The sequence below is a fragment of the Aspergillus terreus genome, genomic scaffold (assembly GCF_000149615.1).
Source record: "Aspergillus terreus NIH2624 scaffold_3 genomic scaffold, whole genome shotgun sequence".
NCBI classification, from domain to species: domain Eukaryota; kingdom Fungi; phylum Ascomycota; class Eurotiomycetes; order Eurotiales; family Aspergillaceae; genus Aspergillus; species Aspergillus terreus.
Genome location: NT_165926.1, coordinates 2,016,383 through 2,030,299, shown reverse-complemented (window position 1 = coordinate 2,030,299; position 13,917 = coordinate 2,016,383). Strand labels below are relative to the sequence as shown.

At 55.0% G+C, this 13,917-nt stretch overlaps 7 protein-coding genes across 7 annotated transcripts; 4 read left to right on the top strand and 3 right to left on the bottom strand.

Moving 5' to 3' along the window:
* Positions 1-276: 276 nt before the first annotated feature.
* On the top strand, positions 277-1,055 carry ATEG_02612 (uncharacterized protein; the record flags this gene model as incomplete). Its single annotated transcript, XM_001211790.1, has 2 exons — positions 277-970; positions 1,045-1,055. The coding sequence occupies 2 exons, from the start codon at positions 277-279 to the stop codon at positions 1,053-1,055; spliced, it is 705 nt and encodes a 234-aa protein (XP_001211790.1).
* Positions 1,056-1,615: 560 nt separating this feature from the next.
* ATEG_02611 (uncharacterized protein) lies at positions 1,616-3,718 on the bottom strand (the record flags this gene model as incomplete). Its single annotated transcript, XM_001211789.1, has 4 exons — positions 1,616-2,524; positions 2,577-3,447; positions 3,498-3,577; positions 3,626-3,718. 4 exons carry the CDS (start codon positions 3,716-3,718, stop codon positions 1,616-1,618), a joined length of 1,953 nt encoding a protein of 650 aa, XP_001211789.1.
* A 599-nt stretch (positions 3,719-4,317) lies between these two features.
* Positions 4,318-5,519, top strand: ATEG_02610 (alpha/beta hydrolase; the record flags this gene model as incomplete). The annotated part of the gene is made up of 4 exons (XM_001211788.1): positions 4,318-4,471; positions 4,534-4,979; positions 5,040-5,305; positions 5,357-5,519. The coding sequence occupies 4 exons, from the start codon at positions 4,318-4,320 to the stop codon at positions 5,517-5,519; spliced, it is 1,029 nt and encodes a 342-aa protein (XP_001211788.1).
* A 140-nt stretch (positions 5,520-5,659) lies between these two features.
* Positions 5,660-7,449, bottom strand: ATEG_02609 (uncharacterized protein; the record flags this gene model as incomplete). Its single annotated transcript, XM_001211787.1, has 6 exons — positions 5,660-5,677; positions 5,738-5,946; positions 6,002-6,720; positions 6,766-6,806; positions 6,853-7,131; positions 7,186-7,449. The coding sequence occupies 6 exons, from the start codon at positions 7,447-7,449 to the stop codon at positions 5,660-5,662; spliced, it is 1,530 nt and encodes a 509-aa protein (XP_001211787.1).
* Positions 7,450-7,910: 461 nt separating this feature from the next.
* On the top strand, positions 7,911-9,548 carry ATEG_02608 (flavin-containing monooxygenase; the record flags this gene model as incomplete). The annotated part of the gene is made up of 1 exon (XM_001211786.1): positions 7,911-9,548. One exon carries the CDS (start codon positions 7,911-7,913, stop codon positions 9,546-9,548), a length of 1,638 nt encoding a protein of 545 aa, XP_001211786.1.
* Positions 9,549-10,041: 493 nt separating this feature from the next.
* On the top strand, positions 10,042-12,019 carry ATEG_02607 (flavin-containing monooxygenase; the record flags this gene model as incomplete). Its single annotated transcript, XM_001211785.1, has 4 exons — positions 10,042-10,667; positions 10,731-11,107; positions 11,153-11,398; positions 11,448-12,019. 4 exons carry the CDS (start codon positions 10,042-10,044, stop codon positions 12,017-12,019), a joined length of 1,821 nt encoding a protein of 606 aa, XP_001211785.1.
* Positions 12,020-12,140: 121 nt separating this feature from the next.
* On the bottom strand, positions 12,141-13,732 carry ATEG_02606 (uncharacterized protein; the record flags this gene model as incomplete). Its single annotated transcript, XM_001211784.1, has 6 exons — positions 12,141-12,265; positions 12,321-12,723; positions 12,778-13,288; positions 13,341-13,425; positions 13,472-13,648; positions 13,717-13,732. The coding sequence occupies 6 exons, from the start codon at positions 13,730-13,732 to the stop codon at positions 12,141-12,143; spliced, it is 1,317 nt and encodes a 438-aa protein (XP_001211784.1).
* Between the last annotated feature and the right edge of the window lie 185 nt (positions 13,733-13,917).

Genomic DNA, 13,917 nt, shown 5'->3' with positions numbered 1-13,917 from the left:
TCTCAGTTTATCGACGACTGGTCTCCATGATGCTGGCTGATACCATCCACGAAATCCTCACTCATACATTGTTCTCTCCGAATGGTGTACTTATCGAACGAGGTCCTGCTCATGATAGCGGACCATCTCCACACTCCCTCCACCCACCTGTCCAGGCTAAGCCAATGCAACCACCGTTTCTATGACCTCTTCTCTCCAATCCTCTACTCCAACATCGAGTTCGAACCATGCGGAGCTGGCGAATGCGGGTGGTGCCATGGTGAATGCTCTCGCTTGATGGCCGCCTTGGTGCAAGCCCTCTACAGGAAGCCACACGTGGCCCGGCACGCAAAACACCTACGATTAACAAAGTGGTGCACTGAGGACCAGCTCCGTGACAATGATGACCCCCACTCCGATGACGAACCCAGGCGGCAGCGACCCACCGTCGACGAAGCATTGATGCGCACCGTCCTGAAAAAGGTCTGCCCGCACCCCGAGGAGCAAACCAAATGGATGGGCCATCTGAAACGGGCGAACCTCGACGCGTGGGTTGCGCTGTTGCTTCCCGCATTGCCCAATCTGCAGACCATCATCCTGTCGGTACCCCAGCAAGATCCGACCTTCTTCCGGAAGACGTTGATCCAGCTGGTGAATGCGAAGATCCAGGTGGACAACACACCAGCGCTCTCGAAACTCCATTCTGTGTCGCTGATCACTCAAACGTCCGACGACGCGTTCGAGAGCGAGAAAGATGCCGCCTGCGCCGTGCCGTTTTTCAAACTCCCGTCTATGCGCAAGGTCGCGGGATCCTCCGTGCGAGACCCCTCGGATGCGAGTATGCAACGCTGGACGGACGGACTCGGGCTTACGCCCCACTCCTCGTCGGTGACACAGCTTGAAGTAGACTGTGGCGTTTCGAACGAAGGAATAAGCTGGTGGACCATGTTCTGCAGGCGTCTAGAGTCGTTCGAGGTCCGGTTCGGCGACCGTACGTTCATGGATGGGATGCACACATCCATGATCCAGGAGTCTATAGCGGGCTTCAAAGGGTGTCTGAGACAGCTGCGGCTTGACTATTGCGCCAATTCGACATATTACGTCGACGAGGAGTTCTACCCAGACCAAGAAGCCAGTTCTTTCAAGGAGTTCTGTGTGCTGGAGGACTTGCATATACGCTTTCCTTCTCTCATCCAGGTAGAAGAGGCGCGATCAGTGGAGAGGACACTTCATTTGAGAGACGTTTTACCTGTGTCCCTGCAAACACTACACATCTGCGAATGCCGCGAGGTGGACATCCCAGTGCTCGTTTCTGAAGTCAGGGACCTCCTTTCCCAGAAGGCTACATATGTCCCGAATTTGAGGATTCTCAGAGTCTCCTGCGGTCTGGAGCTGGAGCTGTGGAAAGCGGGCCGCGTCGTGGTACTGCAGCCCGAGGTGAAGATGCTGCTGCAAGACTTGTGTCGGGCTGTTTCTGTTGAGTTTATACAGGGGGATTGTGGGTCGGGACATGGGTTTTTACAGGTGCCCTGGGATTATTAGATAGTCAATTAGTTGGGCTTAGGGGTTGTATGTTAGTAGAAGTATGTGTACTACTTTAGAACTGGTAGAAGCTCGGGATTGACAAAATGCTATATCACACCACCGGTTGAAAAGAACTACAGAAACTATCAAAGTGATCAAACAGATTGGTCAAATCAAACGCCGTCAACTCCAGCCCCGTCTGATCAATCGGCAGCTCCATCTGTCTGTTCCCCAGCAGGATGTTCGCCAGCCCACTTGTCTGGGGCGAAGCGAAGGGGAAGTAATTGGCCCAGTCAATCCCATGCAGCGTACTGATATCCTCCAAGTCAAACAGATCCTCTTCCTGCCCTACATCAGAAGACGGGTTCTTGTTGAGACGGTCAAACCCCTGCAGGAAAATATTCGCCGTCGGCCACATCAGCTTCAGCTCATTTAGCGCGAGAAGCACGATCTGTATGTCTTCGTCAGCATACCGGGAGAGGTGCTTGATCTGGCGGGCATGCAGCAACGCGAGCATGGCCATTCCGCAGTACCAGCAGGAAATGCCCATGAGATACCGCACCCGGCCTCGCATCAGGCAATCCTTCAGGATGCGAGCAATGCACGAGGCCGCGAGTATCGCAGCCGGGTACGCCCGAGGCAGCGGCAGCGGCGTCTGGCTCAGATGCAGGACGATCACCACGGCGAGATACGGGAGATGCAGCTGATGGATGTCGCGATTGAAGGTGACCGTCCGATCGGACGCAATGGGTAGAGAGAGATGTTCCGGCTGGGACTGCGCCCAGTTCATGAGTTCCTTGGCCAGATCGACTGGGAAGTGCGATATCATGTTATTACTTGTGCGCTGCAGGTGTTTGGCGATGTTTCCGATGGTGTCGCACAGCTTCACCCAGCGGATGAACACTTCCGCTTGGAGGGTTTTTTCTGGAAAGTCATCTAAAGTGGGAAACGGAATGTTGCAGTCCTCTGTATCGATCACGCAGGGACGACATTGGCATATGGCAGTCAATCGCTCGCGAGCCTGGACAAGTTAACAATGCGGATAAAGATCAGATGTAGAGAATGAGACGCACAAAAAAAGTCCACCAGAGCCTGCGTCGCAGTCCAGGATTGATCATTGATTGGACCAACTGTCCCTGCTTAGGCTCACGGTGAAAACCGCCGTGCTGTGCATGCCGAATAGCGACGGTCGTCCACCACCATGACGAGTCCCTGTGCACCCGTGAAGGGGGCCGTGGGCTCCACCAATACACCAACGCAATTGATTTGAGACACATCAAGAGGTTCGGTTCTTTGTCCCCGTAGAAGAGCTGCTTGACTTTGTCGTAGTACGTCGCAGGCTCTGCATGCTTGATCACCGGCGGACAGATGTGACTGGTCGCCAACGAGAGGGCGTTGACCACGAGAGGTGACTTTTCCAGGTCAGACTGGATCGTATCGCGGTCGAGCACTGGGCACCACGTATAGCAATACTCGAAGAATGTCTCTTTGAAGCCCTGCTGCAGCTCAGGCGGGGGAAGATCGACGCTCTCAGGAAGGACATTACTGTGTCTCCGTTGACCATCTGCATCGTTTCTAATCTCCGATCCATAGACCACCCCGTATCCCGGCTCGCCCAGGTAGCTGTCTGCAGCGTCTCCCGGTCTGGGGCCAGAGACTGAATCACCAATGGGGAGATCGCCTTGCGTCGGCTGGACTGATTGCTGGGGCCGTGGTAAAGGCTCCCGATCACTCATCGAATGGGGCGACGGATCACAGATATCACTGAGTGGGAAGAGCGGAAAACGATCTCCATTATCACCACCAGAGGTAGCAACTGGAAGCGGGTTGACAGAGCTGCCATCCGCCTCTGCGCCAGTTGGAGGCCTGTATCGGGAGCTGTCGGGAATGCTACCATCTGGAGCCCTAGTTTGCCGTCGCTTGCATCTCCTCGAGGGCCGAACACTGCGGATGTCAGGCACAGCCATCTGATGCCGGCTATGGTTGTCGCTTACCTGCAGTCAATGCCGGTAGTGGCACAGTTGGTGCATTTACTGAATCCCTTTCCACTGGTCTCTTGGAGATCACACTTGATCTGGAACAGGGGTTAGATGGATACATACTGTGGTCTGGCTAGGCTTACCTTCTTCTCATGGCACCAGATGCACACAACTACGGCCCGTCTTCGTCGCACTTGGTGGGTCTTGAACGCATGGAAACGATAGTTGTCCGTCATTTTGATACCGACGTTCACAGCCACCGGTTCAACGGCAGATATTGTACGATTTACATTACAGGATTGACTTGGCATGGGAGTCTGGGATTTCAGGGAAATGCGGGGAAAGAGGTGGAGTTAGCTGTCCCTCTGTCTTAAAGCACTAGGGTGTCTGATTCTATAGATAGTTTGTCCATTAGGTACTGTCTACGAGCTGCTACATTATCACAGAGATATCCAGTCACCCTTGGATTGCCTGGTTATGTCAGGACTGATTGTTGACACTCCCATACTTGTATAGAAAAGACATGACTGATGTCCATACTCAAGACACTCAAGACATCCATACGCTTAACCGAGGGGACCTCGGCTGCGCTCATGAAGCCTAGTAAGTTCCCGGAGGGAGTAACAATGTATGCACATCCTAAAGGAGATGCTGTATTCCTGTCGATCAGGCTAATCGGCTATCCGCATCGAGTAATCGGGCTCTATCCCCGCATTTGCTCGTGAGACGCTGATATACCCCCTTTACGCCAAGTGGAGACTCCCCTCCCCCCGCCGAGGTCCGATCCCTCGGCGAGCTCCCTTCTAACACCCTCCACCGTGCTGTAGAGTAAGAAATGGCCGATTTCTCCGAGTACACTGGCCCCAGTGCGGAATGGGTGGCCCTCGAGCCGACTCTCCCAGCACCTCCAGACCTGAGCGTGGAGGAGCTGAAAGCAGCGAGCAACAAGTTTCGGGAGCAGGCCGCGGCGCAGGCCATGGTGGATGAAGGTGAGCTGCCTGACCGGGGGTCCGTCGTCGGTTGACTGACTCATAATCCATCCCCTGTACAGGCCTCAGCCCCCAAGTCATAATCCGAGACTATGCCATTCCAACCCGCGATGGCCAGTCCATAGAAGCAGCCACGTATCGCCCGTCCGCGCTCCCCGAGACCCAGCGTCTACCGGTGTACATCCACCTGCACGGCGGCGGCTTCCTCCTGGGCACCCTGCGCTCGGAGGACGCCATCTGCTCCCGCGTCGTCGCACCCCTCGCCGCAGCCGGACACCCCGTGGTCGTGGTGAACGTGAACTACCGCCACACGCCGGAGCACGGCTACCCGACGGCCTGGAACGACGCCGAAGACGCCTTTCACTGGGTGCACGAGCACCTGGCCCAGATCGGCGGCGACGGCGATAGCGTTGTCGTCGGCGGGATCTCCGCCGGCGGCTGGCTGACTGCGTCGCTGGTGCTGGCGCAGCACCGGGGCAAGGACGAGTCGCTGGCAAGGCGGCCGCGCGTACGCGGCCAGATCCTGATGATCCCGTGTGTGCTGTTCTCGGGGCATACTAATAGGCAGGTTCTTGCGAGGCTGCGCGATCCCAGCGTCTCCAGCTACGTGCAGAATGAGACAGCGCCGATCTTGCCGGTGACTAGGGCTAAGTTGTTCATGGATTTGTTGAAAGTGACGGGTGGTGAGGAGCTGGAGCGGGATCTACGTCTTAGTCCTGGGAATGCGACTGCCGACGAGGTGAAGGGGTTGCCGCCTGCGACGTTTGGAATCGCGGGACGCGATATACTACGTGATGAGGGGCTGTTGTATGCGCAGCTGCTCAGCGAGAATGGGTAGGTGTGTTCCAGTGCTTGGGGGAGAGAGCTGACTTTGTGCTCGTTTAGTGTTCCAACCGATGTCAATGTCTTTAGCGGACTCCCTCATGGCTTCAGACGCTATGGGAACAAACTATCGGAGTCCAAGAGATGGGATTCCGTTATCTGCGAGGGAATCAAGTGGACGCTCAGCAATCCGGTAGCGAACGAGTTCGTGGTCAAGGTGGAATAAGCGAGATGTATGCATGCATGCAATGTACGCATGCATCATGCACTTGGAAGAACACAATATTGCAGTATGTAGACGTTTTAAAACTAGCCATGTTTAATCTAGACTATGAACAATCCACCATGCACTGTCCTCACCACTTATCAATTCACACGATATACCTAAACTCGGGGTTCTAAAGAATTAGACCATGCTTGTATCTTGCGCTGGCACCAACTCACCGTCTTATCAGTCAAATCATCCTGGTAAGCATTCCCAAAGCCCTCTGCAATCCCACTCTCATCTCGTTTCCGATTATCCCAGAGACAGACATAGCGGTAGACGATGACGAGCACCGCGGCGAGCACGGATGTGACCACACACACAATGAATCCCGGAACATAGCGTGGCGCATCTTTCTCTTCAAAGACGAGCGGCCCAACAAAGTTTCCTGCTTCTGTTAGTGCGGAGGAACGATATTAACACGACTATTCCATTGCACTCACCCAGACAATACCCAATGTAGATCCCTGACGAAGCAACCGTCCGCTTAGTGTATCCCGCAATATTCGCAATCTGCAAGCCCATGAGCACCGCATACGCCCCTCCCAGAGACGGCAGGATATAGCAAGCGAACAGCATCCCCCCCTTCGCCGACATGGGCAGCAGGAGCAGCAGCAGCGAGGCAAGAGTCGTGACAAGCTGACAGCCCGCCACGAGCCACGAGCGGATACCATATCTAGCCCACTTGTATGCAGCCCATGGAACGAGGAGCTGCTGCGTCCCCGCATAAAAACCAGCCGGCATGACCAGCAGCAGAGAGGTGAGCGTGTTGAAGCCGAGGCCGTTGATGATGATGGGCGTGAAGGTGGACACGGGGCCGTTGCCGATCATGCAGAAGAAGGCCGTGAAGAAGATCAGCCAGAACTTGACGTCGAGCAGCAGCTCCCACACCTGCCCTTTCTTGTAGTGGGTGTTGCGGACCCCGGAGTTGTTGCTGCGCATACGGGCGACGCAGATGTAGCGCTCGCGCTCGCTAAAGCCTTTGGCGCGGATGGGGTCCGGGGGGAGGAAGAAAATGATCACTATAGCCCAGAGGATAGTGATGGATCCGGAGACGAGATACATATACTTCCATGGCGAGAGCGCGCCTTTGATGTGGCCCAGGCCGTAGTTGATTAGAGGGGAGAAAATGGAGACGTAGCCTGTGCAGCAATACCAAGCCCTAGCCATGTTAATATCTTGATTTTAAAAATTGGATGAAACCTACCCCATGCGCAGGGCCTGTTCATCCTTCTTATACCAGCCACCCTATGGCTTTTAGTACCAGATTCGAACTGTACGTGAAGAGACTTACCACAATGATCATGAACATGGGACTAACGCCACTCTCCAGCAGCCCCAAGAAGAATCTCTGCGCATACAGAGACTGGTAGTTATGGCAAGCTGGGGTGAGAATGAGACATATCCCCCACAGGGCCACAATGATGGAAGCAACGCGCTCAATTGGGAATCTTTGGGCCAAGACCATGGCAGGATACGCTCCCACGATAAAGCCTAGGTAGAAAATGGCCGCGGAGAAGGAGTAACGATTACCAACCATGAGCTTCAAGTCCTCACGGAGGCCAAAAATTGCCTACAATGAGATTAGACATCGTAGACGGCCTGTAAGCAGAACAACTGGACATACAGCTTGAGAGAGCATGGCCTTGTCGTAATACTGCAACCCGTAGGTCAAGCACAGCAATGGGAGCAGCTTCCGGTCAATCTTGTGCTTGACCTTGGTCTCTTCTTCTTCTGTCCAGGACTCATCGCCGCTGTAGTTGGCGAGCACTTTCATGGCCTCGTCATTGTGAACCGTGTCAATGGGAATAGTCCCCTCGGCCTTTTCAATCTCGGAGGCGTTGGGCTTATCCGACAAGGTGTCTGACATGGACTTCTGCAGGTCCGACATGATGGGGACTGGAATGATACGGCGGGGAAGAACAATGGAGATCAATTGCAGTTCTACTGTCTACGAGGCCCTTAAAATACCCTCGGGCTAGCCTGTGTCTCCATGATATGCTACGAGGGGTACCATTCAGACACATCAGTCAACGCCACATGGATAGTAGACACTCATATAGACACAGTAGAATCCCCGCTTCCTTTGGCAATCCGGGGTAGATTGCGGGGAGCCGGTTAAGGTTATCCTACTGCCGATATACATCTTTCCGGCTCTATACACTCGTTTAGATTACAGTGTAGGTATTCACATACCTACTCGTCTTGTTACCGCTACTACCGAGCAACTCCTAGGTATTCACCTGGATTAGTAATGGGTTCATGTATAATAGGTCTATATATAGGTAGTTACGACCAGAGCCACAGCATGCATGCGGACGCAACCACCTTCATCACTCACACATAAACAATATGGGCAGCAACGAAGAACCACTATTCAGCAAGCTGAACCAAGATCTGGACTATGAGGTCCTGATAATAGGGGCTGGGCTGTCAGGAATCTACGCCCTCCATCAGATGCGCACACTCGGCCTTCGGGTCAAGGTGCTGGAGGCAGCGAGCGGGGTGGGCGGCACTTGGTATTGGAATCGCTACCCCGGCGCCCGGTTCGACTCGGAGAGCTACACATACCAGTTTTCATTCTCGCAGGAGCTCCTGGACGAGTGGACGTGGTCCGAGCATTTTGCTCCTCAGCATGAAACCCTCCGATACTGCGAGTTCATCTGTGACAAGTTCGACCTCCGCAGAGACATGCAGTTCGACACCCGCGTCCAGTCCGCCCATTTCCAAGAGTCCTCCAACTCCTGGCTCCTGACCGATGCCAACGGCACGCAGTACTCGTCCCGGTTCCTGGTGACCGCCATGGGCGTCCTGAGCAACTTCACCATGCCCAACATCCCCGGCATCCACGATTACAAAGGCGAAGCCTACCACACCGCGCGATGGCCGCACTACCCCGTCAGTTTCGCAAACAAACGGGTCGCCTTCATTGGCACCGGCGCAACAGGCATCCAGGCCACGCAGGAGATCGCCAAAACCGCCGGCCACCTCACCATCTTCCAGCGGACGCCGAACTGGAGCGCGCCGCTCCGCAACGACAAGATCACACCCGAGGAGACCAAGGAGCTCCGCAAGCGATACCCGGAGATGTTCCAGCGCTGCCGCGAGACATCCTCTGGGTTCCTGCATGCCGCGGACCTGCGACGCACGCTGGACGTCCCGCCTGCGGAGCGCGAGGCCTTCTGGGAGGCGCTCTACCAGACCCGCGGGTTCGGGAAGTGGCTCGGCAACTTTGGAGACATCCACTACGACAGGCACGCGAATGCCCTGTTCAGCGAGTTCATCGCGAATAAGATCCGCCAGCGCGTGAAGGATCCCATCACGGCGGAGAAACTCATTCCCAAATGCCACGGGTTCGGGACGAAGCGGGTGCCGCTGGAGAGCGGGTACTTTGAGATATTCAACCAGCCCAATGTGCGGCTCGTCGATGTGAAGGAGGACCCTATCGAGCGCATCACGGAGACAGGCATCAAGACGCGCGATGCGGAATTTGAGTTCGACATGGTCATCTACGGCACCGGGTTTGATGCGGTTACCGGTGCCTTTACGGCCATAGATTTCCAGGGACGCAACAAGACCAAGTTGACGAGCAAGTGGAGTGAAGGGCCTCGCACGTTTCTGGGACTCTTCGTTGAAGAGTTTCCCAACATGACAATGATCCTGGGGCCGCATCAGATGTTCGGGAACATTCCTCGGAGTATCGAGTACGCGGTCGAATGGGTTACAAACTTCATCCGTTTCTGTCGCGATAACGGAATCACCTACGCCGAGGCTACCGAGGAGGGAATGCAGAAGTGGACAGAGCATGTCCACCAGTGTGCAGAGGGTCTACTAGCTAACGAGGTTGATTCATGGATGACCGGTGTCAACAAGAACCTGGCGCATAAGCAGAAACGGATCATTGCCAGATACCAAGGACCTGCCCCAGGATACCGAAAGAGGGCACAGGACGTGGCGGATAGGAACTATGAAGATTTGATTTTAGCCTAAGATTGACATGTATCTATGAGAAGTAGTTTATGTTATGGATATACTTCTATCTCAACCTAAGTGTACGTCATACTAGAGAAGAAATGAGTCTAAACATTCTGACTGCTCCACGCTACACGTAAGGCGCACTATATCGTCGTACATAATCTTTGGAACACTGGATTTACAGTTGATAGCGGTATCGTACTTCAGTCTACTATTTACTTACACATAACCATTTCCTAATCTGGTAACCCGAGCATTACCGAATAGCTCCCCCTTCCTAGAGATACCTGCCTTTAATCACTATTAGCCGGGATGCAGGTGTAACCGCTGAGACTGATCTTGCCGACGGTCTACCGGCCTGGTTATCGGGCATACAAGCAGCCACATCATGGCACACATTCGGCTGAGAACCAGCTCCAAGCCCACTTACCTACCTTATCTATAAGAGCATACAAGGAAACCCTCCGCTATCCAGTGCCATCATCATCCCGGATCAAACCCAAGCAACATGGCTCCCTCCATCACAGCACCCACCGCAACAGAAGAGACGAACCATCTCTTCCTGAACGGCCATGCGCAGGCACAATCCCAAAAGAACGGAGTCCCTGAGCCCGTCCCAACAACAGACGACTCTCAAACCAAACCTAGCTCGACGCATCCCTTCAGCATCCCCCTAAACACAGAATACGCCTTCACACCCCGCAAGCTGCGCGTAATCACCATCGGCGCCGGGTTCTCGGGCCTACTGATCGCGCACAAAATCCAGCATCGCTTCCCCGATCTGAAGGATTTCGTGGAACACAAGATGTTCGAAGCGCGCAGCGATGTCGGCGGCACATGGCTGATCAACACCTACCCCGGCGTGCAGTGTGACGTGCCCTCGCACATCTACGCATTCCCGTTCGACCCCAACCCCGACTGGACGCGCTTCTACTCCAGCGGGCCCGAGATCCAGGACTACATCAAGCGCACCGTCAGGAAATGGAACCTCGACCGCGACTTGTATCTGAACACCAGAGTCGTCTCGGCGGTCTGGGAGGAGGGTCCTGGGCACTGGAAGGTGACGGTGGAGCATGAGGGCACGCAGCGAGACGAGTATTGCGAGATTCTATTCTCCGCTCAAGGACTGCTGGTGTACGTTTCCCCCTTTCCACAGAGCTCGAGCTCAACATCGGTCCCGTATTAAGCGTACGACAGACATCCGGCGTGGCCCGACATCCCCGGCCTCGACTCCTTCAAGGGCCACACCACCCACTCAGCCGCCTGGGACCACAGCTACGACTACTCGCACAAGCGCATCGCCGTGATCGGCAACGGCTCCTCGGGCATCCAGATCACGCCCGCGATGGCCAAGCTCCCCGGCACGCAGGTCGTCAATTTCATGCGCTCCCCCGCCTGGGTGTACTACCGCGTGCCGCCGTCCAAGCACCACGGCAACGACGACGACGACCCCAACCCGGCGTACACGGAGGAGCAAAAGGCGCGGTTCCGCGACCCCGAAGAGCACCGCCAGTACCGCAAGGGCATCATCAACCGGACAAACCGGAACTTTCGCCTGGCACGCGCTCCCCGATGTGCCGGAAGGAACAGCTGGCTGACTATTGCTTAGTTCTTGAAAGGCGAAAACAACGAGGCCGCCATGCGCTTCGGCGCGAAGCAAATGGCCGAGAAGCTCAACCACGACCCTGAGCTCTGCGCAAAGCTGATCCCTAAATTCGAGGTCGGGTGTCGTCGCATCACCCCGGGACCGGGCTATCTCGAGGCGTTCGCGCAGCCGAACTGCAAGCTGACCAATAGTCCCATTACGGAGATCACCGAAAACGCCGTGCACACGGCTGATGGACAGGTATTCGAATGCGATGTCGGTATGTATACACCCAACCCTGAGTCAGGAATGCACTACTGACGCGATAGTCATCTGTGCTACGGGTTTCGATGTCTCGCATTGCCCGCGATATCCCATCATCGGCCAAAACGGCGTGAGTCTCGCCGACAAATGGGCCGAAACGCCCGAATCGTACCTGTCCGTGGCGACGGCCGGCTTCCCCAACTACTTCATCATGACGGGGCCGAACAACCTCGGCGGCCATGGGTCGCTGGTGGAATCGCTCAACTGGACCGGCGACTACTTTGTGAAATGGATCCGGAAGATCGCGACGGAGGATATCAAGTATGTCATGCCGAAGCGGTGCCGGGAAGAGGCGTTTGTGCGGTACGGAGACGAAGTGCACAAGACGCTGGTGTGGACGGGGAGCTGCAAGAGTTGGTATAAGCGGAATACGGTGGATGGGCGAGTGACGGCGCTGTTTGGAGGGAGTGCGGTTCTGTTCCATCGGCTGATCAGTGAAATCCGAGGGGAGGATTTCGAGATCGAATACAACAGCCCGAACTCGTTCCGCTTTTTGGGGAATGGATTTACGGAGTGGGAGATGGATGAGAAGAATGACCTGTCGTGGTATGTGGAATTGCCGGGTCAAACTCATTGACGAGGAAGTGCGTCTACTGCATTGTGGATAGGATATGCATAGATCGTTGTGCGATGATTATGGTCTTCACTAGAACTCTAACAATACATGCCTTGAGAAGAACCAAATGTCTTCTATACAACTAGAATGCCCCCTTTCCAGGAGTAGTATCCCCGTTCAAAACAGCACACCCATGCTCAAACATGGCAGGAGGGAAGAACCGAGCTTCAGTGCTGTTTTTGTAGGCGAGTCCAACAAGAGATTTATCTAGTTCGAATCAGACATACGCAAACTTTTAGAGGAACTTGGAAAGACCACTTACCATCGGGCTGATAACGAGGCCAACCGAACTCGGTCAGTCCGTTCTGCGGGTCACTAGCAAATGCTACCCACGCCGAGGCCATATACTTTGCAAACTCGTCCTCTTCCGGAGAGTTAGGCAGGCCGCTCACCGACTGGGCAGTGCCAAACACCATCGGCAGATCGACCCCATGATAAGCGCCACTGGTAGGATACATCCGCAAGTTGTCCCAGTCACCAAAGTAGCGGGCCTGCCAGGTTGGAACTCCGTTCGCCGCGCGATTCTTGGCCTCTGCGCCAGTCGGACAGGTGAATGCCGCCAGGTTGAACTGATTCCATTCGCGGTCGCTGAGGGAGATGTTCCCAGAGAAAGCATTGACACGGTAGTATCCCGCTTCGTTATCATTGCTAGTCAGGAGATATGGCTGTTCACGTCAGTCTGCCAAACGCTGGGTCTCATCAGATTGGAGGGGACTGACCACATGGGCATACTTTCCAGCGGCAGACCTGTCCGCATAGTCATCAAACACAGTGACTCCATCCACGGTGGGGTGGAAGACTGGCTGAGGGAGAGCGGGTGATTCGGCGGGAGGGACCTTGGCCACGGCTTTCAGAACATCCTGATACGAATGGCTGCGAACGCATTGAACGAGAGTTTGGGAATCGGTGGTGTTGTCTCCGCATCCCAGGGTCTGCGCAACGTGATAGAAATAGCTAGCCGACTCTTCCGCAGTGTTTGGCTTAAAGCTGAGGGCAGTGCCAGAGTGCGAGATGAGACCGCTGATGAGAGGATTCTCCGTCCAGATATAGGAATAGTAGTCGACAGATGCACCCCCGGCGGACTGGCCAAAGATGGTGATTCGCGTGGGATCCCCGCCGAACGCTGCAATGTTGCGGTGAACCCATTCAACGGCCAAGCGCTGATCTAGCAGCGCTACATTTTGTGGAAGTCCGGGGGCACCTGAAAACCCGAAGATGTTGAGGCGGTAGCTGCAGTTGGTCAATATGACGGAAAGGAGGGAGTATGTTGGGGGGTACGAACTTGAAGGTCACGACAACCACGTCATGCTCGTCCGCCAAAGCCTGGCCATTATAGTAGGGGCCGTTGGCGCCGCCGACGGTGAACCCTAATTTCTTAGCTACTTGTATAGACCCTTCGGAGCAATCACGTACGACCACCATGGATGAACACAAGCACTGGCTTCGGCTTCGCAGTCAGCTCCGCCCATACATTCAAGTAGAGACAGTCCTCGCTTTGAGAGGTCCCCAGCTGCTGGGCAAAGGCCTTGATAATGCGCTGGGCCTGGGGCGTGAAACCCGGGAAATTATCCGGGGTTTTGCCGATAGTCGCTGGACAATCGCTACGCCACTGTCAATATGGAAACCTCACAGGGGTAATGGTAGTTTGCTGCACATACGGGCTCTAGCGAACATAGTTAGTCAGATGCTGAAATCGTTAACTAAACTCCGTAGTTATTTGAAAGCACATACGTAAGCATTGGCAGAGATGGTGGCGTTGGAACTATAAGCTACGGGGGGCGCAAACCGCAGATCTCCAGTTGGGGGCTGCGCATAAGGGATCCCCAGGTATTCGGCGACCCTGGGTCGCTGGGGCGCTG